Source organism: Haliotis rufescens, unplaced genomic scaffold (genome assembly GCF_023055435.1).
Source record: "Haliotis rufescens isolate VD_foot unplaced genomic scaffold, xgHalRufe1.0.p SCAF_33, whole genome shotgun sequence".
NCBI lineage: Eukaryota > Metazoa > Mollusca > Gastropoda > Lepetellida > Haliotidae > Haliotis > Haliotis rufescens.
Window position 1 is genome coordinate 1,460,912 of NW_025964035.1, and position 24,894 is coordinate 1,485,805.

General features: G+C 43.8%; 2 protein-coding genes across 2 annotated transcripts in view; both read left to right on the forward strand.

Annotated features, from left to right (window-relative positions):
- Nucleotides 1-879: 879 nt before the first annotated feature.
- Nucleotides 880-7,407, forward strand: LOC124151602. Its single transcript, XM_048380838.1, has 6 exons — nt 880-1,083; nt 2,152-2,262; nt 4,280-4,364; nt 5,144-5,323; nt 6,279-6,376; nt 7,230-7,407. The coding sequence occupies exons 1-6, from the start codon at nt 937-939 to the stop codon at nt 7,287-7,289; spliced, it is 681 nt and encodes a 226-aa protein (XP_048236795.1). The 5' UTR covers nt 880-936; the 3' UTR covers nt 7,290-7,407.
- A 6,205-nt stretch (nt 7,408-13,612) lies between these two features.
- The window catches only part of LOC124151604 (roundabout homolog 2-like), a 42,155-nt gene continuing 30,873 nt past the window's right edge, over nt 13,613-24,894 (forward strand). Inside the window, exons 1-8 of the mRNA XM_048380798.1 lie at nt 13,613-13,691; nt 14,574-14,621; nt 14,992-15,071; nt 16,256-16,330; nt 17,691-17,814; nt 20,387-20,478; nt 21,671-21,742; nt 23,201-23,474. Coding sequence (XP_048236755.1) covers nt 13,676-13,691; nt 14,574-14,621; nt 14,992-15,071; nt 16,256-16,330; nt 17,691-17,814; nt 20,387-20,478; nt 21,671-21,742; nt 23,201-23,474 — 781 coding nt within the window. The 5' untranslated portion in view covers nt 13,613-13,675. The remainder of the gene's footprint in view (nt 13,692-14,573; nt 14,622-14,991; nt 15,072-16,255; nt 16,331-17,690; nt 17,815-20,386; nt 20,479-21,670; nt 21,743-23,200; nt 23,475-24,894) is intronic.

A 24,894-nucleotide genomic window follows, 5' to 3' on the forward strand; every position in this document is an offset into this window, starting at 1 on the left:
CAAACCAATTAGAATGCGCGTATGATATCAAGTTCTTCGTCAAAGAATCCCTCATAAATAATTTTTGATTTTATATGTGTCTTGCATCTAAAGATATACCCAAGACACAGTTAAATGTGTTCATTCTCACTGATTGTATAATTCCGCATGTCCCGATGTGCTTTAACCTGCACCTTAAATGTATATAACATGTGGGGAAATATATGTGAACCATTACGCAACGAGTTGACAATTGCTTAAGGCATGCCCGTTTGCGCTAAGACGGAACCCGGTCGCATAAATGGCCACGAGAGGGGCACGAGTCGCTTTTCGGCTTGTCCCGGAATAACACGAGTTGGTCACGAATGACAACATAGCCTGCTCGTGGACAACAAAGTGCCAAACATAATATAATCATAAGGAATAAACAGGACATTTATATAGCGCTGAAATCCACATCACTAATAGGGGACTTGCTCAAACATCTTAGATCTACATCACTTCGGGTTTCCTCGCACATCAAACCACACCGTGATATAACTGAAACATTGTTCAAAGCGGTGTTGAAAAAATTACTCGCTCACTAATTGTAAAGATAAATCATTTGCACACTGTTCATATTACCTGTATATTTCCCCTGCCAGTAACATGACACATTCCCTTTTGTTCCCGTCAAACGGAATAATATCAAATCTTTATAGACACAAAATAAATTTAATTTGTTTGAAACATATGAAAGCAACAACGGACTGCATTGTCAGCTCTGAAGCGCATTATTATATTAGTTATGATATCATATTGCACTAGATGGAATATTCCATCAACATGGACTTGACAACATTTTGCTGACTAATGCTGCTTCATTACGGGATATTACTGGACTGAAATCTATATAAACCCGGGTAGACCTGGAGATTTCAGACTCTTCTATTGAATAAGGACACGTTCACGTTCAATATGTTGAAGTTGATGTTTGTCGTTGCTGTTGTCGGCGTGGCGGTCGCTGAGAGGAAATGCGCCCCGCCATCTTGGAGAGCAGATGAGGGGTCCTTTGGATTGGGCCTGCCTCGTATCAAAGGGGACTACAAGCCGCTTAAAGAGAGGGTGAGTACAGGTTGGTTGGTTGGTTGGTTTGTTGTTTAACGCCGCACTCAGCAATATTCCAGCTATATGACGGCGGTCTGTAAATAATCGAGTCTGGACCAGACAATCCAGTGATTGATATCATGAGCATCGATCCACGCAATTGGGATCGATGACATGTATCAACCAAGTCAGCGAGCCTGACCACCCGATCCCGTTAGTCGCCTTTTACGACAAGCATAGTCGCCTTTTACAGCAGGCATTGGTTGCTGAAGACCTATTCTACCCCGGAATCTTCACGGGTCGGGTGAGTACAGGAGCGCCCTAAGTAACTTGGGAGTTCTTGGCAACCCACGCCCTCCCTTAATGTTGTGTTTGTTTGTTTGTTTGTTGTTTAACGCCGCACTCTGCAATATCCCAGCTATATGACGGCGATCTGTAAATAATCGAGTCCGTACCAGAAAATCCAGTAATTGACATCATGAGCATCGATCCACCCAAATGGGATACCATGACATGCATCCACCGAGTCAGCGAGCCTGACCACCCGATCCCGTTAGTCGCCTCTTGCGACAAGCATAGTCGCTTTGTACAGCATGGGTTGCTGATGATCTATTCTACACCGGTTCTTCACGGGGAAATGGGTAAATAGGAATCTGCATGCAAGAACAGACAGTCACATAGCATGAGTTTATACATGAGAAGGGGCGGTAGGGTAGCCTAGTGGTTAAAGCGTTCGCTCGTCACGCCGAAGACCCGGGTTCGATTCCCGACATGGGTGAAATGTATGAAGCCCATTTAAGGTGTCCCCCGCCTTGATATCGCTGGAATATTGCTAAAAGCGGCGTTAAACCATACTCACTCACTCACTCACTCATTACTCACTCATTACTCACTCACTCACTCACTCACTCACTCACTCACTCACTCAATCACTCACTCACTCACTCACTCACTCACTTATACATGAGATCATACCGTTTGATGCTGTAGTAATCAGGTTTAATGCATTGGAGACGGTGCTTAAAAGCATACATTTTCTGCACCAACTGTACTCCAATTATATCTTTTCGTTTTGTTTCATCCCAGGGACACAACACCGTCTACTACGACTTACAGAACCAGAGGACGGCTATTCGGTCCAACATTTCTGTCGGAGACCGTGAAGCGGATTTCAAGATTATCACCGACTATAAAGCAGTAGGTACCATGTGGAGTGAGTGAGTGAGTGAGTGAGGGAGGGAGGGAGGGAGGGAGGATGGGTCCATTTGCTATTGAGATGATGTTTGAAGTATGAGGCTGAAAGTAAAGTAGATGAGTGAGTGAGTGAGTGAGTGAGTGAGTGAGTGAGTGAAAGAGTGAGTGAGTGAGTTAGTGTTCACAACGCTCTGAACACTATTTAGTACCAAGTTATATCAAGACATGCTGGCTTGAGGACAATCCGAATGATACAAATTATAGACGTTTAAACACTTTGCTGATATCCACGAGCAAGGGTAATATGATAAACTCGACAAGATATCATAAGGAATCGAACCACGACCTCAGGTCTCTGGCACGCCTGAGGGACACAAACTGCATAGCGAATAGCGGCGCCTTACAGGGTTAGGTATTGTGAAGGGACATTGACACGAACCACGACCATAGGTCTCTGGTACGCTCTTCTTCCAATGACTAGTCTTCCTCTCACAATGACTAGTATTCCTCTCCTAATGACTAGTCTTCCTCTCCCAATGATTAGTCTTCCTCTCCCAATGACTAGTCTTCCTCTCCCATTGACTAGTCTTCCTCTTCCACTGACTAATCTTCTTCTTCCAATGACTAGTCTTCCTTTCACAATGACTAGCCTTCCTTTCCAAAAGACTAGCCTTCCTCTCCCAAAGACTAGCCTTCCTCTCCCACTGACTAGTCTTCCTCTCCCAATGACTGGTCTTCCTCTCACAATGACTAGTCTTCCTCTCCCACTGACTAGTCTTCCTCTCCCACTGACTAGTCTTCCTCTCCCATTGACTAGTCTTCCTCTCCCACTGACTAGTCTTCCTCTCCCATTGACTAGTCTTCCTCTCCCACTGACTAGTCTTCCTCTCCCAATGACTAGTCTTCCTCTCACAATGACTAGTCTTCCTCTCCCACTGACTAGTCTTCCTCTCCCACTGACTAGTCTTCCTCTCCCATTGACTAGTCTTCCTCTCCCACTGACTAGTCTTCCTCTCCCACTGACTAGTCTTCCTCTTCCACTGACTAGTCTTCCTCTTCCAATGACTAGTCTTCCTCTCCCACTGACTAGTCTTCTTCTTCCACTGACTTGTCTTCCTCTCCCAATGACTAGTCTTGCTCTCCCATTGACTAGTCTTCCTCTTCCACTGACTAATCTTCTTCTTCCAATGACTAGTCTTCCTTTCACAATGACTAGTCTTCCTTTCCAAAAGACTAGCCTTCCTCTCCCAAAGACTAGCCTTCCTCTCCCACTGACTAGTCTTCCTCTCCCAATGACTGGTCTTCCTCTCACAATGACAAGTCTTCCTCTCCCACTGACTAGTCTTCCACTCCCAATGACTAGTCTTCCTCTCCCATTGACTAGTCTTCCTCTCCCACTGACTAGTCTTCCTCTCCCACTGACTAGTCTTCCTCTTCCACTGACTAGTCTTCCTCTTCCAATGACTAGTCTTCCTCTCCCACTGACTAGTCTTCCTCTCCCACTGACTAGTCTTCCTCTCACAATGACTAGTCTTCTTCTTCCACTGACTAGTCTTCCTCTCCCAATGACTAGTCTTCCTCTCCCATTGACTAGTCTTCCTCTTCCACTGACTAATCTTCTTCTTCCAATGACTAGTCTTCCTTTCACAATGACTAGTCTTCCTCTCCCAATGACTGGTCTTCCTCTCACAATGACTAGCCTTCCTCTCCCACTGACTAGTCTTCCTTTCACAATGACTAGTCTTCCTTTCACAATGACTAGTCTTCCTCTCCCACTGACTAGTCTTCCTCTCCCACTGACTAGTCTTCCTCTCCCATTGACTAGTGTTCCTCTTCCACTGACTAGTCTTCCTCTTCCAATGACTAGTCTTCCTCTCCCACTGACTAGTCTTCTTCTTCCAATGACTTGTCTTCCTCTCCCAATGACTAGTCTTCCTCTCCCACTGACTAGTCTTCCTCTCCCAATGACTAGCCTTCGTCTCCCAATGACTAGTCTGAAGATATCATTTTGTCTGTGCAGGGAGTTCGCTACATAATCAACGAGAAGAAGAACACCTGCAAAGTCAAAGAGATCAAGCGAAGTTTCCCAGAAGTATGCATACCAGGTATGTGTTAACAGCTTTGATAAAACGTCGTGTATTTGATATCTTTCCTCAAACATATAAAGAAAAGAAACAAATATTGTGTATTTTCCCTTTGCGTTTCTTTACGTACGTGTTCTATATAGTTATGATTTTCGAGTCATTTGAAAAATACTTTCTTTGATATTATTACGCCTACGAGTTCATTTAAGAGAATAGCCACTCACACTCATCGTACTATTTGTTTAGGGATTTTAGTTTTTAATGTCAGCTTTTATTGTGATATCTAACTGAACGTTTAGTGATCTGTGTTATCATTGTCTACTCGCCTATTGGAAACTCGTAAACAGTTCTAGCCGCGAATAGTTGCACTATTGATGATGCAGCTTAGAGCAATAGTTACGCACTCACTCACTGTTTATTTAGGAAGCAAATTCAGTTAGGAAGCAAATTCAATAAATTGTTAATCATTCCCAACAAAGTGATGCCTAGCGAAGTTTAAACTCGGATAAATACTGTTTCAGAGAAGGCGCTATTTCTGTGTCATCGATTGTTTCAGAGAACGCGATGTTTCTGAGTTTTATCAATTGTTTCATAGAGGGCGTTGTTTCTGTGTGTCGTCGATTGTTTCAGAGAAGGCGCTTCTTCTGTATGTCATCGATTGTTTCAGAGAAGGCGCTTTTTCTGTGTGCCAAAAAGAATTTCATAAAAGACGTCTATTCTGTATGGCACAATATTTCAGAGAAGCTGTTGTTCATGAATGACATATCCTGTTTCACAAGAGGGAGCATTTCCTGTTTCAGAGAAAACGAGGTTTTTGTTTGATGTGCAGCTCGGGTTCGCAGTCAATGGCGAAAAGACCATCAGTGCCAAGGCTTACTTTGGCGAGTTCGACAGAAGGAAAGGAAGAGTAGGCGTCGTCGCCACCGTCACCAGCGACCGCAACATCCCCGTCATGTCCTATGAATACGGCCTCGGAAAAAGTTTGTTGATTGTTTTATATATACACGTGTGAGTGAGTGGTGTAGGGGGGTCTTGAGTGGGTGGGTGGGGTGAGTGAGTGAGTGAGTGGTGAAGGGTGGGTCTTGGGTGAGTTAGTGAGTAAGTTTTTGTTTGGTTGTTATTTAACGCCGCAATCAGCAATATTCCAGCCATATGACGGCGGTTTGTAAATATTCGAGTCTGCATCAACCAAGTCAGCGAACCTGACCACCCGATCCCGCTAATCGTATCTTACTTCAAGCATGGGTTGCTGAAGACCTATTCTTCCCCGGATCTTCACGAGTGAGTGAGTGAGTGAGTGAGTGAGGATGGGTGGTGTAGGGTGGGTCCATTCGCTATTAAGATGATGTTTGAAGTATGTGGCTGAAAGTCAAATAGATGAATGAATCCTTGTATGTAGCTAGCATAAAGATTGTAATTTTCCAAATCCGCAAACGGCAAGGTGGAATATGTTTTTGCCTATATATTGGCAAGGTCAAATGTTATGTTGAAGAAATGTTTGGAATATTAGTATTCAGACATATTCAAATGACGGCAACTAGCATTGCCTTCTTCTGTAAGTTTGCAGATTCTGGACTTATACATATATACATATATATGGCTAAATATAATATCTCAATAAATCTGAATGCTATGACCCGTGAAGATCCGGTAAGAGAATAGGTCAGCAACCTATCAACATTCTATAAATGTTAAACACCCTGGACCAATTTGTTACCATACTAGCTTTGTATTTTTTTCCTAAGTCAACTGTCATGCCGCTGAAAAAAAATATATATAGATGATAAATCAATTACTGATGGGCGAGACAAATCTTGTGTTCCGTTGCTTCGCTTTGGTTGCGAATGGCCCCAAGGTATTTAATCGGAACAGAATGATGTTATAGTACCTGTGTTGTCGAGGATGGACTCAGTTGATTAATGACAAATTTTGCAGACAAATACCTCCAGTCAACGCTTTTTGGAAATGTAGCTGCCCCAATACCATCTGATGAATCTGGTGTCTTCTCTCCACCCGCTATCTGCAACAAGATGGTAAGAGTGAGTGAGTGAGTGAGTGAGTGAGTGAGTGAGTGAGTGAGTGAGTGAATAAGTTTGGTTTTAGGTAAAACCTGACGATAGACAACTGTGAGACTTTTGTCACGAGCACGGGTATGGTGCCGACAAACCAAAATACATAATCAGGTAAATCTGGGATTCGTCCCCATGATCATAGCTTCCTGGCACGCCTAAGCGACGTAACTCTGCGCTGCGAACTGCAGCGCACGAGGCGGCTGGTCTAGAAACCAAATTAACCTGCTGTGTCTGGTAACTTGCTCTGGAAACTTGTATTTGACCAATAAATGACACCCGTATCAAATACATCACCATCGAATAACTATTTCTTGTTTGTTTCATCTAAGCCATGGCCACCATGAAACATGGGCGTATACTTTCTTTTGCTTCGCAGTTAATGTACAATTTGTATCGTAGTTGATAACAGAACTGTTACATTAATTTTGCGCGTCATGCTTTTTAAAAAAATAAATAAGATATATGTACCTAAATGCTAATATATGAAGGTATGTATATATGTATGTATGTGTTACACCCAATCTGTGCAGCTGCCCATTGCGTGCATTATGCCGCTGTTTGTGCAGAGTTGTGTCCCTTGAGCACGCCAGAAACATTTGATTGTGGGTTCGAATCCCGGTTCTCCACGATTGTTTCTAGGTTTGTCAGCACCATACCCGTGCTCGTGGGTTTCACCGAAGTTGTAAACGTCTACGACTTGCATCACTTCAGGCTTTCCTCCCACATTAAAGTGACACGCCGTGTTAAAAGCGGCGTTAAACCCAGCTCACTCACCCACTTACTCCCTCTAACATCGTTTACTTGTCTTTTGCAGTACTTTCAAGATGAAGAATTCGAGGTTTTCCTCGGGCCTATGGCTAAGATGCTGCTTTAATAGTCTGAAATGTTGTCATCAAGATAACCAAGAGTAACCGATGTATTCTGCCCAGACGTTGACATGGATGACATAGTGCTGTAGTGATGTTTGTTATTAAATTCATCTGCATCATTGATGTTACATTGTCGTGTTTTCCTTGTACTTTTAACGAACACGCTTATACCGAATTGACGTATATAACAAACTTATGTTTTTTGTCCCGACCATTTTCTGTATATATGCTGCAAATATGGTTATTACGAACTACAGGTATAACGAACAAAAATAAGTGATCCCTTTGAGTTCGTTATAACCGTAGTTTACTGTAGGTATTATTTCCCAGACTATGCTGTGTTTCATAGAATACGAAAACACAATATGAAATATAGCTGCGGCAATCTATGCTGCTTCATTTTAGTCATGCCCGGACGGGACTCAAACCAAAAAAGTACAAGAATCTGTACTTTACTAAGCAAGTGTTATCCCAAAAATAACATTTGTTTCATTTGACCACTTTCTGAATAGGACCGCCTCCGTGGTCTAGTGGTAGAGCGTCCGCCCGGAGAGCGGAAGGTCCGGGGTTCGATCCCCGGCCGCGTCATACCAAAAGACGTTAAAAGATGGTACTCGTTGTTACCCTGTCTGGCGCTCGGCATTAAGGGGCTAAAACAAGGACTGGTCGGCTCGGAGGCGGTCCAGTGTCTTCCTAACTTCGCACTTTATATACTTCAGGCAGGTCCATGAGCCGTGATCTAATGACAAATACAGCATGATTCACTTCCTAAGACATTTCCCTTCAAATAGGAGTACGCATATTGTTTAGAACGTGCAGAAATACATTATATTTACTTATCGAATTTGAAACCAGATCCCTACCCTGTCGATGATTCCAAACCGATTCCAAAAGTACAAAGACAGTTGCGTGATTGTTGGGGATTGGACGAAGGCAATTCCGACCCCGAAGGCTTATATATTTAGAATAACATCGAGGAGAAACAATATTAATATTTATTTAATATTATGTACAGAAGTGCGTTACCACAGGCTAAAGAAGCGCTCGTAAAATATTTCTATACACGCGTCATGCTACCTTCAATGTACCACCTTCAGCCAGTGCATGGCAACTGATTACAGACTGTAGGAGGTTGTGATTCCATTCTCGTCATCCATAACGAATGAGTGAGTGAGTTTGGTTTTATGCCGCGCTTTTAGCAATATTCCGGCAATATCACGGCGGGGGTCACCAGAAATGGGCTTCACACATTGTACCCATGTCGGGAATCGAACCCGGGTCTTCGGCGCGACAAGCGAACAGTTAAACCACAAGGTTACCCGACCGCCCCCATCTATAATGAAAACGTTTTAATTCTAGTCTTCGATTTTAGAACATTGGACATTTGAGACACGAGGTCTAATCTGTATCTTACAAGAAAAACCTGCCACAGGGATAAAAAAACAACAACTAAAAAGTAAAACTTCATACCCAGTCTTTCCGGGAAAAAGTAAAACCTCATACCCAGTCTACCAGGAAAAAGTAAAACCTCATACCTGATCTTACCAGGACAAAGTAAAACCTCATACCCGGTCTTACCAAGAAAAAGTAAAACCTCACAACCGGTCTTTCTAGGAAAAAGTAAAACCTCATACCAGGTCTTACCAGGAAAAAAAACATATCCGGTCTTACCAGGAAAAGTAAAACCTACACCCGGTCTTACTAGGAAAAGTAAAATCTCATAACCAGTCTTACCAGGAAAAAGTAAAACCCATATCCGGTCTTACCAAGAAAAAGTAAAACCTACATCCGGTCTTACCAGGAAAAAGTAAAACCTCATGCCTGTTCTTTCCAGGAAAAGGTAAACCTCATACCTGGTCTTACCAGGAAAAAGTAAAAACCCATATCCGGTCTCACCAGGAAAAAGTAAAAGCCAAGGGAGTTACGATCACCTTAGCCAAGGGAGTTACGATCAACTTAGCCAAGGGAGTAACGATCACCTTAGCCAAGGGAGTTACGATCAACTTAGCCAAGGGAGTTACGATCAACTTAGCCTAGGGAGTTACGATCACCTTAGCCAAGGGAGTTACGATCAACTTAGCCTAGGGAGTTACGATCACCTTAGCCAAGGGAGTTACGATCAACTTAGCCTAGGGAGTTACGATCACCTTAGCCAAGGGAGTTACGATCAACTTAGCCAAGGGAGTTACGATCACCTTAGCTAAAGATTGCTTTGTGGAATGGGGCCCTGGACGTCCACGAATAACGTCACGTAGGAAAGATAATCATATCCGCCTAGTTCATCTGCGAAGTCGGGTAGAATAGGTCTTCAGCAACCCACGCTTGCCCTAAAGGGCGACTGTGCTCGTCGAAAGGGGCAACTGACAGGATCGAGTGGTCAGGCTTGCTGTCTTGGTTGATGCATGTCATCCAATCTCAATTGCATGGATCGTCAATCACTGGATTGTCTGATCCAAACTCGATTATTTACAGACCGCCGAAAATAATAGATCGTTTCTCAGCTAATCAGAAGCCGACATTCATGTGTGAGGTAAGATAACACACCATATGCTACTCGTGACCCGTCGATCTAATATTGTACACAATTCCATTGGATATTGGTTGCCCTACCCCGTGGACAATCGTATCAGCGAACAATGAAGAACGGACCAGTTTGTCATGGGTTGTACGCATAGAATAGCTTCAGTGAGTGAGTGAGTGAGTTGGGTTTAACGCTGCTTTTAACAGTATTCCAGTTAAATCGCGGCGTGTCAGCTGTGGGAGGAAAGCCCGAAGTGATGCAGGTTTCAGACATTTACCACTTCGGTGAAACCCACGAGCACGGGTATGTTGCTGACAAACCTAGAAACATAATCGGGGCGAACCGGGTTTCAAACACACAATCATAGGTTTCTGGCGTGCCCAAGGGACGCAACTCTGCACAGCGAGTCGCGGCGCCTTAGACGATTGGGCCCCCCGTGTCCCCCGAATAGCTTCAGTGTAGTCGTTTATCGTACCTACTGTTTTATAGAACACGAGGTCAGATAGAATATTTATATAAAAAATCATGTAACAAACCCTAAAAAGCAAGCATTACAAAATGGCGCGGTTCCACGGTCACCTATTTCACATACTGATCTGCCGAGCTCTTATCAACCTTTGTGGTGTCGCTGGATAAGATAAACCTCGGTGACCCTGTTACGGCGGGAATTGTAATAACGCGGTTAATTGTAATAAATTGCGGTAAAATGTAATAACACTGCGGTAAAATGTTACACTGTGGTCCATCGCCGACTGTGCAGGGTTGCAGGGCCCAACAGAAACACAGTGTCGTGGGTTCGAATCCCAGTTCGCCCTGAATATGTTTCTAGGTCTGTCAGCACCATACCTATGGCTTTTACCAACGTGGCAAATGTCGAAGACCTGCATTACTTCGGGCTTGCGGTCACCCATCCAAGGACTCTCCGCAACCGACGTTGCTTAACGTCGCCTGATTGATGACGTGCCACCATGCCAGGAGCCGACCTACTTTAACGTGTGGTTAAATAGAATGTCAAATTAACGTTTTTCATATGTTGGCAAACCGAATGTACGTATTTTTCATTAGTGTCGGAGTTTCATTATATTAGCTACTTCATGTATGTGTCATAATGCATGATATATGACATAATATTCTGTGAATGTTGATGTTTATATGATGTCTGTGCGCGTGCACGTATGATGCATTTATAAGGCACGGATATATATAATTGTAACGCATTCGAGGCCGAGATCAATTGATCCTTGCGTTTAAGGAGAGAAGCTTTGCGCAGTGCTGTCCCGCGATTAAGGGTTATCGAGTGAGTGAGTGAGTGAGTGAGTGAGTGAGTGAGTTACTTGGGCTTAATGTCGTTTTGACTGCATGTCTGTTATATCACGGCGTTTCAGCTTGGTGTGGGAGGACAGCTGATAGTGATGTACGTCTAGGACCTTTACCACTTGGCACTTACCACCCACGAGCACGGGTATGATGAAATATCAAAATGTATTATTTGGGATCGAATGGAGTCTACGACCATAGGCGCCTGACGGCAGTAATTGCGGCGCCTTAAACGGCTGGGACAGAGGTACCCACTCAGCGCTAAAGCCAAACGTTTCCCCATTATCCTCGTATTGAATACAGGTGTTCATGTGGATTGCTCGACCTGCTTCTAAAATCCTTGAAATTCCTTGCTCATCTCATACCAGGTCTTACCAGGAAAAAGTAACATCACATATCAGGTCTTACCAGGAAAAAGTAACATCTCATACCAGGTCTTACCAGGAAAAAGTAAAACCTCATACCCAGTCTTATCAGGAAAAATGAAAACCTTATTCCCAGTCTTACCAGGAAAAAAATAAAACCTCATACCCGGTCTTACCAGGAAAAAGTAAATCCTTATTCCCAGTCTTACCAGGAAAAGGTAAAACCTTAAACCCGGCCTTACTGCCTGTAGAAAATATAGTTTAGTTCAATGGCAAGTATCAGCATAGAGGTTTATAACTGAGACAAGCAACTTAGATGACGGCCTTGTGCACCATACAGTCACACTGAGGTCGGTACCAACATCAGGGACCGACCACGTCCTGGGCCCCGTTCAACAAAGCCATCTTACCGCTAAGGTGATCGTAACTCCCATGCTTTAACACTGGCTTACGATAGTCGTAGCGCTAAGATCGCTTCGTGGAAAGGTGCCCTGGACTCCGTTGTACAAAGCGATCTTAGTGCTACGATGATCGTAAACTTGTGTTAAAGTAAGGGAATTACGATCACCTTAGCCAAGGGAGTTCCGGACATTTAATTTTTTTTCGAAAACGTTACGTACATTATTGAGTTTTTTATAGTCGATGGTTGTCGGTTATCTTCATGTAGGTACCGGGGACACAGATGGCCTAGTGCTTTGGCACTCATATTCGCAGTGTAGAGTTGTGTTTTGTAAACGCGCACTCTCACTATCTTGAGCGACCCGTGAAGATCCGGGGTAGAATAGGTCTTCAGCAACCCATGCTTGCCGTTAAAGGCGACTATGCTTGTCGTACAAGGCGACTAACGGGATCGGGTGGTCAGGCTCGCTGACTTGGTTGATACATGTCATCGCATCCCAATTGCGTGGATCGATGCTCATGATTTCAATCACTGGATTGTCTGGTCCAGATTCGATTATTTTACAGACCGACGTCATATAGCTGGAATATTGCTGAGTGCGGCGTTAAACAACAAACAAACCAAAACACTATCTTGAGCAATGTATAAATCTAAATATAAAACCTCAACGCCCAAAAACAATCACTCCACCGAAACAGATTCCATTTGGGCGTAAAAGCCAGCACAGTAGTGGAAACAACGTGAGCGGATCACCGGAAATAAGTGGTGACACCAGGTGTTCAAGAAAAGGGCAAGCACGCCACCCGCCACTCACACGACACTCTCGCTGACTTGGTTGATACATGTCATTGATCCCAATTGCGTGGATCGATGCTCATGATGTCAATCACTGGATTGTCTGGTCCAGACTCGATTACTTACAGACCTCCGTCGTATAATATTGCTGAGTGCGACGTAAAACAACAACCAACCAAACACAGTGATGACATAAGATGTTCCCGAAAGGGGTAAGTCTGTCCTGATCTGTCGGCAGCACACAATGTGCATAAAAAACAAGTGTTTGTTTGTTGCAGTCGAATCTTGACCAGACAACCCAGTGATAGTGGACCAGATAAGCTAGTGACGCGATTTTGTTTGTTTGTTTGTTGTTTGTCTGACCATCCGATCCCGTTAGTCGCCTCAGCTCAAATGGACAAGCATAGTCGCCTTTTACGGCAAGAATGGGTTGCTGAAGACCTATTCTAATCCAAATCTTCACGGGTCTGATGTCATATCTGATTTTTAGTGATCCACTCATATAATTTTCGCCATTATATATATTTTCCTACCATTTTCTTATAGTCGGAGGGGGGCACGGGTGGCCCAGTCGTCTAAGGCGCCGCGATTCGCTGTGCAGAGTTGCGTCCCTTGGGCACGCCAGAAACCTATGATTGTGGGTTCGAATCCCGGTTCGCCCCGATTATGTTTCTAGGTTTGTCAGCACCATACCCATGCTCGTGGGTTTCACCGAAGTGGTAAACGTCTGAGACCTGCATCACTTCGGGCTTTCCTCCCACATTAAGCTGACACGCCGTGATATAACTGGAATACTGTTAAAAGCGGCATAAAACCCAACTCACTCACTCACTATAGTCGGAGGACATAATATGAACAAAATTATCAGAAACCAAAAAACACACCAAACGATTGGTGGTTATCTGAAACTATTTTATCATAAGCGAGCTTGTCTTATCGCGACACCTGGCGAGGAACACGGACTGGTTCACAGACCAGACAAAGGTGGTCAGCATGAATGGATGTTCAGGTAGGTCATACCCAGGTGTTTTATATGGCTTATATATTTTTTTCTCATTAGTTTGTTTTGCATTGTTATTGCAGCCCTTTTGGTATATACTGGTATTAGCCTATAATCCATTGACGTACATTTCCCTGGGTTTTTAAAAAAATAAAATAATACAATCTTCAAGTGTGTTGTTGATCCGATTATGCCTAGTCCTTTTAATGTATGGAAGCTATTTGAAACAATGTTCATTCAATTATGACACCGACCATTTTAATCCTCTGATGAGAGATGGGGTGAGGTTGTGTGTAGCGTGAGGTGTATGTGTGTGCGCGCATGCGCTCGTGTGTGCTTAGGTGTGTGTGAGTGGGTGTTTGTATGCATGAGTGTGAGTGTGTGATGTGTGTATTTGTGATTGACGGTGTGCATGTGTGTGTGAGTGAGATGTGTGAGAAGCGTGTGTGTGTGTGTTTGTATGCATGAGTGGGTGTGTTATGGGTGGGCGATTGTATGCATGAGTTTGTGTGTGTGTTATGGGTGGGCGTGTGTATGCATGAGTGTGTGAGGTGTGTGTGCGTGCGTGAGTATGCGTGTGCGCGTGCTTGAGCAGGGTTATTATAACAGAAACAATGCGCCCTCTTTTGATTGAATAAAATGCAACTTTCACTGTTATATCGTCATTTTCTTTTTATTGCTGCATTTTATCAATACATTCTACTGTATTATGTATGTGGTAGCAACTTGGGGAAGTCGGGTACCCAAGTGGTTAAAGAGTTCGCTCGTCATCCCGAAGTCCCGGGTTTGATCCCCCTTATGGTTACAATATGTAAAGCTAATTGACTCCCTCAGTGATATTGCAGGAATATTGCTAAAAGCTGGCGTGCACGATGCAACTGTATATTTCAGTGATCGCGTCTCTGACACTGATAGCGGGGCTCCTAGACGTGGCTCTAGGTAGGTGTTATTGTGTTTCATGTAGTTCCACTATTCTGAGTTTTAACTGAATAATAATGTCCCATAACTAAAATTATCGTGTCATACATTACGTACATCCCCCATGGAGATTCCAGGGGAACATACCCCCATGTTCCAGACTCGATTATTTACAGACCGCCGTCATATAGCTAGAATATTGCCGAATGCGGCGTTAATCAAACAAAGAAACAAAAGTAATAAATTGAAATATTTCTAATGTATTCCACATCCTAACAAATCAGCATTTTCATGTAGTGTGACTACTTTTACACCTGTCTGAACATTAGAGATGAATAAGGGTCACGACTTTAACTAGACGAAGTACGGTAATGGCACGACCCCTTTTTAGGGGGAGCCCGTTGCTTTCAGTGTCACGGAATAGAGAACCCGCAAGACTGCAACACTGTTCGCGAATGCCCTGGTGATATGGTAAGTGATGCTGTGTCTTCGACAACATTTGGTATTAAATGATTGGATTTATAATTACTTCCCGAAAGAGGTGACTTATAATAGCTGTCCAATATTTCTGACGATTTCAGGGGCGGTTGGGTAGCCTAGTGGTTAAAGCGTTCGTTCGTCACGCCGAAGACCCGGGTTCGACTCCCGACATGGGTACTATGTGTGAAGCCCATTTCTGGTGTCCCCGCCGTGATACTGCTGGAATATGCTAAAAGCGGCGTAAAACCATACTCACTCACTGACTCTGACGAGTTCGTGTGATGTCAAGTAAGACGTTTAGTGAACATAGGTCGGTTCAATACTCATGATGGTACCTTTCTGGATATGCTGCCACTGATCTCAATTGACGATTTGTCAGGAAGGGGGTTCTGGTGTTTCGCTGTATTAGGATAAAACCGTTTCTTACATACCCGGAATGAGAAACCCGTTTGAGATAACTGTGTGTAGGATCGAATTCCAGGCCCGTGATTGGCCACTCCATGGTGATGACCTGAGGTCAGATTATGACGGACTACTTTCCTGATTGCAATTCATTGATACGTAACTCGTGCTTCGGTCGAATTCACCAACGTCTGTGTTGAAACTATGGCTTAAGAGAGTTCATAGACTTTCATTGTCTAGTTTGCTTTATCATCCTCTGATAATAAACATATATCGGAACGTTTTTTTATGTGGAGGGTCACAATAGGGCGGTAGTAGGCCGAATGACGTCACAAATGACCCTTGTGTTATGTATTAATGCGCCACGTTTAGGGCGTGCAATCGAAACGATTATTGCACTCGTGTCTGTCAGATACCATATATCTTATAACACGTTGTTTCAAAACGTATCCAACTCGCTTTCGCTCGTTTGATTCCTTTTGGGGCAGTCGGGTAGCCTAGTGGTTAAAGTTTTCGCTCATCACGCTGAAGACCCGGGTTCGATTTCCGACATTGGTACAATGTGTGAAGCGCATTTCTGGTGTCCCCGCAGTGATATTGCCAGAATATTGCTAAAAGCGGCGTAAACCATACTCACTCACTCACATTTTGACGACTTTTGAACCATTTGACAGAAACTGATTCAGTAATCTCTGTTCCCATCATCTTACACAAACACGAACATGCGCCTGAATGCTGCTTATGTTAAATAATTGAAGTTTTGTTCTGTTTAGCATTGCCATACCAGGAAATATTTCCACACAGAGACTGGCCGCTACTTATATGATCTGGACTGCAAGGCGAAAACGGTACGTGTTGACCATTCATATGATTTCCGATAAAGAAAAAACAACATGAACGTTGTCATGGAAAATGAAACGTATTTTACAGACAACCCAGACAACTGCTTCTGTTAGTCGTCGTTTCTTACAGTACCTACTCATTATACGACAGTGATTGAATGGGTGAGTTGGGCTTAACGCCGTGGGAGGAAATCCCGAAGTGAGGTGAGGTGAGGTGAAATTGGGTTTAACGTCGCGTCCAAGATTATTGCGCTTATATAGCGACGTGCGTGTACGTGTGTGTGTTTGTGTGGCTGCTTGTACTAGTCCGGACTGATGCCGATTATAGTGCTAGCACACTGAGATACCATGCCGCAGTTTAACATGAATACCCCATTCAGACACAGTATACTGACTCCGAGCCGACCAGTCCTTGTTTTAGCCCCTTAATGCCGAGCGCCAGACAGGGTAACAACAAGTACCATCATTTCACGTCTTTTGGTATGACGCGGCTGGGGATCGAACCCCGGATCTTCCGCTCTCCGGGCGGACGCTCTAACACTAGACCACGGAGGCGGTCGGAAATCCCGAAGTAATGAAGGTCTTAGACGTCACCACTTTGGTGAAACTCACGAGCACGGCGACAAACCTAGAAATAAATCGGGGCGAAGCGGAATTCGAACCCACGATCACAGCTCCAGGGGGCGTAACTCTGCACAGCGAATTGCGGCGCCTCAGACGGCTGGGCAACCCGTGCTCCTTGTAAATGAAGTTAGTGATATGAATGAAGTTGTATAAATGAAGACAGGGTTGCGTATGGATTTCCATATCTTCTTTCTTCCAATGGGAAGTTTGGTACAGTTGTGATATAGCTGAAATACGGTGTTAAACGTATGCATTAAACTAAACTGACTGACTCCGTGGTCGAGTGGACAGAGCGTCTGCTAGGAGGGCGGGAGTACGGTGGTTCGATCCCCGGTCATGCCAAAAGATGTTTAAAGATTGTACTTGTTGTTACCCTGCATGCGTCAGCTCGGAGACAGTATAGTGTGACTGAATGTTATATCCATGTTTAACAGCGGCAGGGTATCTTAGTGGGGCGAGAAACATAAACCGGAATTTGTTCGGGCTAGTGAAAGCAGACACGCAGACACGCAGACACACACGCACTCACGCATGCAAGCACTCACCCATCCAATAAAACAACACCATTGAGCGAGAGACATTCTGTGCGAAGTTACTAATACGGTAGGTTGAGATGGTGACGTCATTTCCGAAACATATGTATGGTAGAGAATGGGTCAACGGTATTTATCATAATAGAATGCAGCATTATACTCTGAGTTATCGAAATGGTAGTTTTAATGCTTGTGACATTTCATTTCAGCTGTGTGACAGTATTGGCAGTCTGAGTGACGCTCCGGACCCAATGTTTGAAATAGAGTTCTGGACATCATGTTGTTATGACAACTTCTGCAACATCAACTTTGATAACCATGGCAATCTCCTGCGTAAGTTGTAAATATGTCCTCACATTGTGTGTCCATGTCTGGGTGTACGTGTGTCTGTCTGTTAAACTCTCTCCCATCTATGTATCACGCGAAATCTGTATCTTTCACCCTGTCTCTGTTTGAGTATGTCTGTTTGTCTGTCTCCCATTGTTCTGCGTCTTCCCGTGTTGCCTCTTTCCCTTCTCTCTGGGTCTGTTTATCTGCCCGTGTGTCTGTCTGCCTCCCCCCTGCGTCCGTCTCCTCTCTATGCGTCTGTTTATGTACCCGTGTGTCTGTCTCCTCTCTCTGCGTCTGTTGATCTGCCCGTCTGTCAGTCTGCCTCCCCTCTGCGTCTGCTTCCTCTCTCTCCGTCTGTTGATCTGCCTTTGTCTGTCTGTCTATCTCCTCTTTCTGCGTCTGTTGATCTGTCTGTCTGCCGTCTGTCCGTCTCTGCTATCTGCGTCTGTTTATGTGCCCGTGTGTCTGTCTCCTCTCTCTGCGTCTGTTTATCTGCCTGTCTGCCCTCTGTCCATCTCTGCTATCTGCGTCTGTTTACGTACCCGTGTGTCTGTCTCCTCTCTCTCCGTCTGTTGATCTGCCTTTGTCTGTCTGTCTATCTCCTCTTTCTGCGTCTGTTTATCTGCCTGTCTGCCCTCTGTCCATCTCTGCTATCTGCGTCTGTTTACGTACCCGTGTGTCTGTCTCCTCTCTCTGCGTCTGTTGATCTGTCTGTCTGCCCTCTGTCCGTCTCTGCTATCTGCGTCTGTTTATGTGCCCGTGTGTCTGTCTCCTCTCTCTGCGTCTGTTTATCTGCCTGTCTGCCCTCTGTCCATCTCTGCTATCTGCGTCTGTTTACGTACCCGTGTGTCTGTCTCCTCTCTCTCCGTCTGTTGATCTGCCTTTGTCTGTCTGTCTATCTCCTCTTTCTGCGTCTGTTTATCTGCCTGTCTGCCCTCTGTCCATCTCTGCTATCTGCGTCTGTTTACGTACCCGTGTGTCTGTCTCCTCTCTCTGCGTCTGTTGATCTGTCTGTCTGCCCTCTGTCCGTCTCTGCTATCTGCGTCTGTTTATGTGCCCGTGTGTCTGTCTCCTCTCTCTGCGTCTGTTTATCTGCCTGTCTGCCCTCTGTCCATCTCTGCTATCTGCGTCTGTTTACGTACCCGTGTGTCTGTCTCCTCTCTCTCCGTCTGTTGATCTGCCTTTGTCTGTCTGTCTATCTCCTCTTTCTGCGTCTGTTTATCTGCCTGTCTGCCCTCTGTCCATCTCTGCTATCTGCGTCTGTTTACGTACCCGTGTGTCTGTCTCCTCTCTCTGCGTCTGTTGATCTGTCTGTCTGCCCTCTGTCCGTCTCCTCTCTCTGCGTCTGTTGATCTGCCTGTCTCCCCTCTGTCCATCTCCTCTCTCTGCGTCTGTTGATCTTCTTTGCGTCTGTCTGTCCCTGTGATACTGTCCCTGTGCCTGTTTGTCTGTCTGTCTGTCTGTTACTGATTTCCCTGAAGACGCTGTGTATCTCTCCTCAAATGTCTATTTATGTCTGTGTCTCCCTGGTCTTCAGCAAGCGAAGCTTGTAATAGCAAGACTATTTGGTCAGGATCGCTACCTTTGTTGAAGCATGTCATTGTTTCCAAATTGGGTAGATTGATGCTCTTGATGTGTGTCACTGAATTGTCTGGTGCAGACTCGATTATTTACATACCGCCATACCCATGCCCATACCCATACCCATGTCGGGAATCGAACCCGGGTTTTCGGCGTGACGAGCGAACGCTTAAACCACTAGGCTACCCGACCGCCCCTGATATTAAGAAAACAAGTAGTCCCTAAGATGTGCTGCAGTTATTACCAGCATGTATCAACTATTTTTAGACAGGTAGAATGTTAACGATATGGTGGCATGTCGGTCACTCCCCATCTGTTTGTCTGTAAATATGACTGTCTGGACTAAATAGCATCAATTACTATCATGTACCGACTAAAATTACTGTCGGAATTGATAGAAAACTGAATTTGCCACTTCTTATTGAACAAATAAAGGAAAGATCGTAACAAATATATTAAATAGTATTGATCTAATTTGTCATAGCGCTAAACTTGTACGGCTCCTCGTATAAATGTATTTTCCTACCTCACACAAATCTGGCTTTGCGTTCCTGTTTTTGAAGAGTATACTTGTAATGTAATGAATGTACATTTTTTCAAACCTTACCCATGACGAACCTTCTTGATGAGGTAGTTTAAAAATCATATTTATCATCTGTTTTTTAACATTTCGCGGCAATTTTGTGTGAGTTCATTGGAGTATGAACCTTCATAGAGTGAGGGCAAAATGTAAGTTTTCTAGCATTTCCGACAGTACTTTAGTGAATTAGTCGGTATGGGTTTACGCCGCTGTTGAGCAATATTCAAGTAATATCACGATGCGGACAGCAGAAATTGGCTTCACACACCGTTCCCCACATGGAGAATCGAACCCCGGCCTTTGGCGTGACGAGCGAACGCTTTAAAAACTAGGCTTCCCCACTGCCCCCTTGTACCAACTATGTTTATATAGGTCTGGTATGATCCTTCCTATATTTGCCCATGTATGCTTTAGCTCCTGCATTAAGGGTGATGGTGTGCTACAACTGTCTGGGTATCGCTGATCCAGCGGACTGCCATCACACGACCAAGTGTTCCGTGGGTGAAGTGAGTATTTAGACAGTTTGTCATGGCCAACCCGGCAGATACATGTCCTGAGGTCCTGTAGATACCTTGAAAAAAATGTCAGCTCTGTTCGATTTATATGTCAACATGCAATGGCCATTTAAAAAAAATGATAATGAAAAGTGTAAAAAAGCGACCAAACCCTTTCCATCATAATGAGACATCTCTGATGAGCAGAAACCATCATACGATTCCAACTCGATCATAAGCGACCCGTGAAGATCCTGGTGGAATAGGTCTTCAGCAAACAATACTTGCAAACAATACTTGCCGTTAAAGGCGACTATGCTTGTTGTAAGAGGCGACTAACGGGATCGGGTGGTCAGGCTCGCTGACTTGGTTGATGCATGTCATCTTATCCCAATTGCGTGGATCGATGCTCATGACGTCAATCACTGAATTGTCTGGTCCATACTCGATTACTTACAGACCGACGTCATATAGCTGGACTATTGCCGAGTGAATCGTTAAAGAACAAACAAACAAACAAATATACATTTGATATACACTGCCGGGTAAAAGAGTGTAGACACCCATGTTTTATGATGGCTGAGTGAGTGAGTGAGTGAATATGGTTTTACGCCGCTTTTAGCAATATTCCAGCAATATCACGGCGGGGGACACCAGAAATGGGCTTCATACATTGTACCCATGTCGGGAATCGAACCCGGGTCTTTGGCGTGACGAGCTAACGCTTTAACTACTAGGCTACCCGACCGCCCTTATGTTGGCTGAAAAGGAAACAAACAAGAAATAGTTATTCGATGGTAATGTGTTTGATAGAGGTATCATAGCAGTGTTTCAGCAAATATTTTAAAGCTATACAGTTAACTGCGTTTATAACGAACACGCTTGTAACGAACTGACCGAAATAACGAACTTATTTTTTAGTCCCGACCATTTGATGTATATATGTTGTGTATATGCTTATAACGAATTACGGTTATTACGAACTAAAGTTAGTGGTCGCTTTGATTTCGTTATAACCGTAATTTACTGTATAAGAATCGGGCCAAAAACGAATCAATTATAGAACCTGTTTTTATTCTCCTTATTATTCACATATATCATACACAGGTAATTGTAAATAAACTTGATCTAACTAAGTTTTGACATTTTTACTTTATTACCTGAATATTTGCAAACGTAACAGCTTGTCATTGTTGTCATACAGGTGTGCCAAACACACGAGAAGATCAGCGACGTTGGGGGAGTGACCTTTGACATGGGCTGTCTTCCACGACAGGTTAGGTCAAACATCTGGATGCGCACTCAGTAAATTCCTTCTAACTCCTGACTAGCCTCCGTGGTCTAGTAGGTAGAGCGTCCACCCAGAGAGTGTGGAAGGTCGGTGGTTCGATCCCCTCGCCTCCTCCATGTTCTAGTGAATAGCGCGTCTTGTCTGAGAGCGGAAGGTCGGAAGTTCGATCCCCGGCCGCGTCATACCAAAAGACGACGTTAAAATGTGGTACTTACTGTTGCCTGGCACTCGGCATTAAGGGGAACAAAGACCTGGAGGTTTGAAGTCAGTATACTGTGTCTGAGTAGGGTAAGGTATCCCAAAGGGCTGGCGCTTTAAACCGGCATCAGACGGACTAGAACAAGCAGCGCTTTGTAAGATCAATAAACTTAAACGACGTTAATATATAACTTCACGGCATTCGGTATTTATATCCAGTGAATAATTGTTTGTAAAACTTGGTCCCCAATCATTGTCATCCTCTCTCAAACTTCTTGAATCAACTTTTATATCACCCTATTAAGAGTCTATGGGGATTAGACCGCCTCCGTGGTCTTGTGGTAGAGCGTCCGCCCGGAGAGCGGAAGGTCCAGGGTTCGATCCCGGGCCGCGCCATACAAAAAGACGTTAAAAGATTGTACTTGTTGTTACCCTGTCTGGCGCTCGGCATTAAGGGGCTATAACAAGGACTGGTCGGAGTCAGTATACTGTGTCTGAGTGGGGTATTCATGTTAAACTGCGGCATGGTATATCAGTGAGCTAGCACTATAAATCGGCATCAGTCCGGACTAGTACAAGCAGCCACACACACACATACACGTGCATGCACGTCGCTATATAAGTGCAATAATCTTGGACGCGACGTTAAACCCAATTTCACCTCACCTCACCTCACCTATGGGGATTAGAGTGGATATGGATTTTTCAAGTATTTTCCAGAGACAAATTAGTTTTATAATTTTTAATTTTTTTTATTCATTGTTAAATAGGTACTTGTTTACGTTTTTTTAACAACCCGCGTATCTTGGTCGATAAAGATAATATACTACTCCAAAAAAGTTGAGGACCCTCCGATTATTTCAGATTACTACATCTAACCCGTCTGGATTTTTACCCACAAAAAATTGTCGCAGAAGATTCTTGAAAACAATAACTGTGCTTCAAACTGATGACAAAAAAGACATTACCTGACACTTAACACTTATTTTAAAAAGAAACATTTGGACTCAAAGTTTTAATTAATAAGTATATATATATTATAAGCTTATATATTGTCCATTTGCTGCAGCTGAAATATACCCAGTCTTGGAGCAAAATCCCATCAAAATCCCCTCACTCCCGAATATCAAATGGTCGTTCCTTAATATGAAAGAATCGAGTGGTTCTCAACTTTGTTTTACTGGTATTAATACTTGAATGGGCTTTTCAACTGAATGCTAAACATATGACGCACTGTTTATGTAGGTATGTGAGGCGATTGGACATCACTTACCATTTGGTCGACGCCACGTGGTGAAGCGCTACGAGTTGTGTCGGGGTTGCTGTGACGAGCGGAGCAACTGTAACAATGAATTCTGTTCTATGAAGAAAGGGATAACGAACATGACAGCTATTGGCACGCCTGTCGTCCCCGGCCAAACAGTAGGTCCTACAACGTCAACGATAACTACACCATCAACAACTACTACAACTTCTACGACTACAACTAGGCCTACTACAACGGGAGTCTACGACAAATGTACGGAGAATTGTGTATTTGGTTTATTTATTATATAATAGGTCCACTCTGAAATATATTTTATAAAAACTGGTTATAACTGAGTTAATATGGAGGATGTGGGGTGAGGTGGGGGTGAAATGGGGTTTAAGGTCGCGTTCAAGATTATTGCACGTTTTATAGCGACGTGCATTCACGCGTGTGCTTGTTTGTGTGTGTGTGTGTGTGTGTGTGTGTGTGTGTGTGTGTGTGTGTGTGTGTTTCTGCTTGTACTAGTACGGACTAATGCCAATTTTATAGTGCTAGCCTACTGAGATACCATGTCGCAATGTAACATAACATGAAAACCCCACTCAGACACAGTATACTTACTCCGATTAGTCCCTTAATGCCGAGCGTCAGACAGGGTAACAACAAGTACCATCTTTTAACGTCTTTCGCTGTGCAGATTTGCTACCCTTGAACACGCCAGAAACCTATGATTGTGGGTTCGAATCCCGGTTCGCCCCGATTATGTTTCTAGGTTTGTCAGCACCATACCGTGCTCGTGGATTTCACGGACGTGGTAAACGTCTGAGACCTGCATGACTTCGGGCTTTCCTCCCACATTAAGCTGACACGCTGTGATATAACTGGAATACTGTTAAAAGCGGCGTTAAACCCCAACTCACTCACTATTAACATTACAATTGGTTAAGAGCCCGTATAATGAAATAAATCAGCAATCTATCCATAATCCATCATCTATCTATCCATCCAACATCACCACCGATACATCCTTCCATCCATTCATCCACCCATCCATCCATCAATCAATCCATCCATCCATCTATCCATCCACCCACTGGACAAAATATCATCCATTCCAACATTTCCAAAACTTGGAAATACCGTCATTCCAATTGGAAATATGACCATTCCAAAATTTGGAAAGGTCATATTTCCAAGCTTGGAAATGTTTGGAAATGTTTGGAAATGTTTGGATTTGTTTGGATTTGTTTGGAAATGTTTGAATACATAGGTGATTTTATGTCTGCTTCTTCTGTCTGCTGGTTAAGCTGTTCAGATCGTTTCCAAAGTGGATTTGCTGCAATATTCTATCCCAACGCTTTAGTTGAATACATAATACTGTTTATAAATGTATTTGACGGTGCAACACATCAAGAATTTACTGCCGCTTCTTCAACTTGAGTGCACTTGAGATTATTATTACGTCGGTAATGCACTCTTTCAAGTGCATCTTTGGCTTAAAGCTTCAAACGAATGCTTTCATAAAATACCCCATTAGATACTTTTCAAATGTTAGGATGTGTTGGCAACACATCATGGTTTTATTGCCGCTTCTTTCAGTTCGTAGGCTTGTATAACGGAACATGGTGGACTTATATGTCTACATATTTGATTTTATGTCACCAAGCTCATTTGTCGATGAAAACATTTC

Coding starts and splice junctions, on each gene's coding strand:
- LOC124151602 (XM_048380838.1), top strand. CDS start 937: ATGTTGAAGTTGATGTTTGTCGTTGCTGTTGTCGGCGTGGCGGTCGCT. Junction 2,263..4,279: donor TTATCACCGACTATAAAGCA/GTAGGTACCATG, acceptor TTGTCTGTGCAG/GGAGTTCGCTACATAATCAA. Junction 4,365..5,143: donor CCCAGAAGTATGCATACCAG/GTATGTGTTAAC, acceptor TTCCTGTTTCAG/AGAAAACGAGGTTTTTGTTT.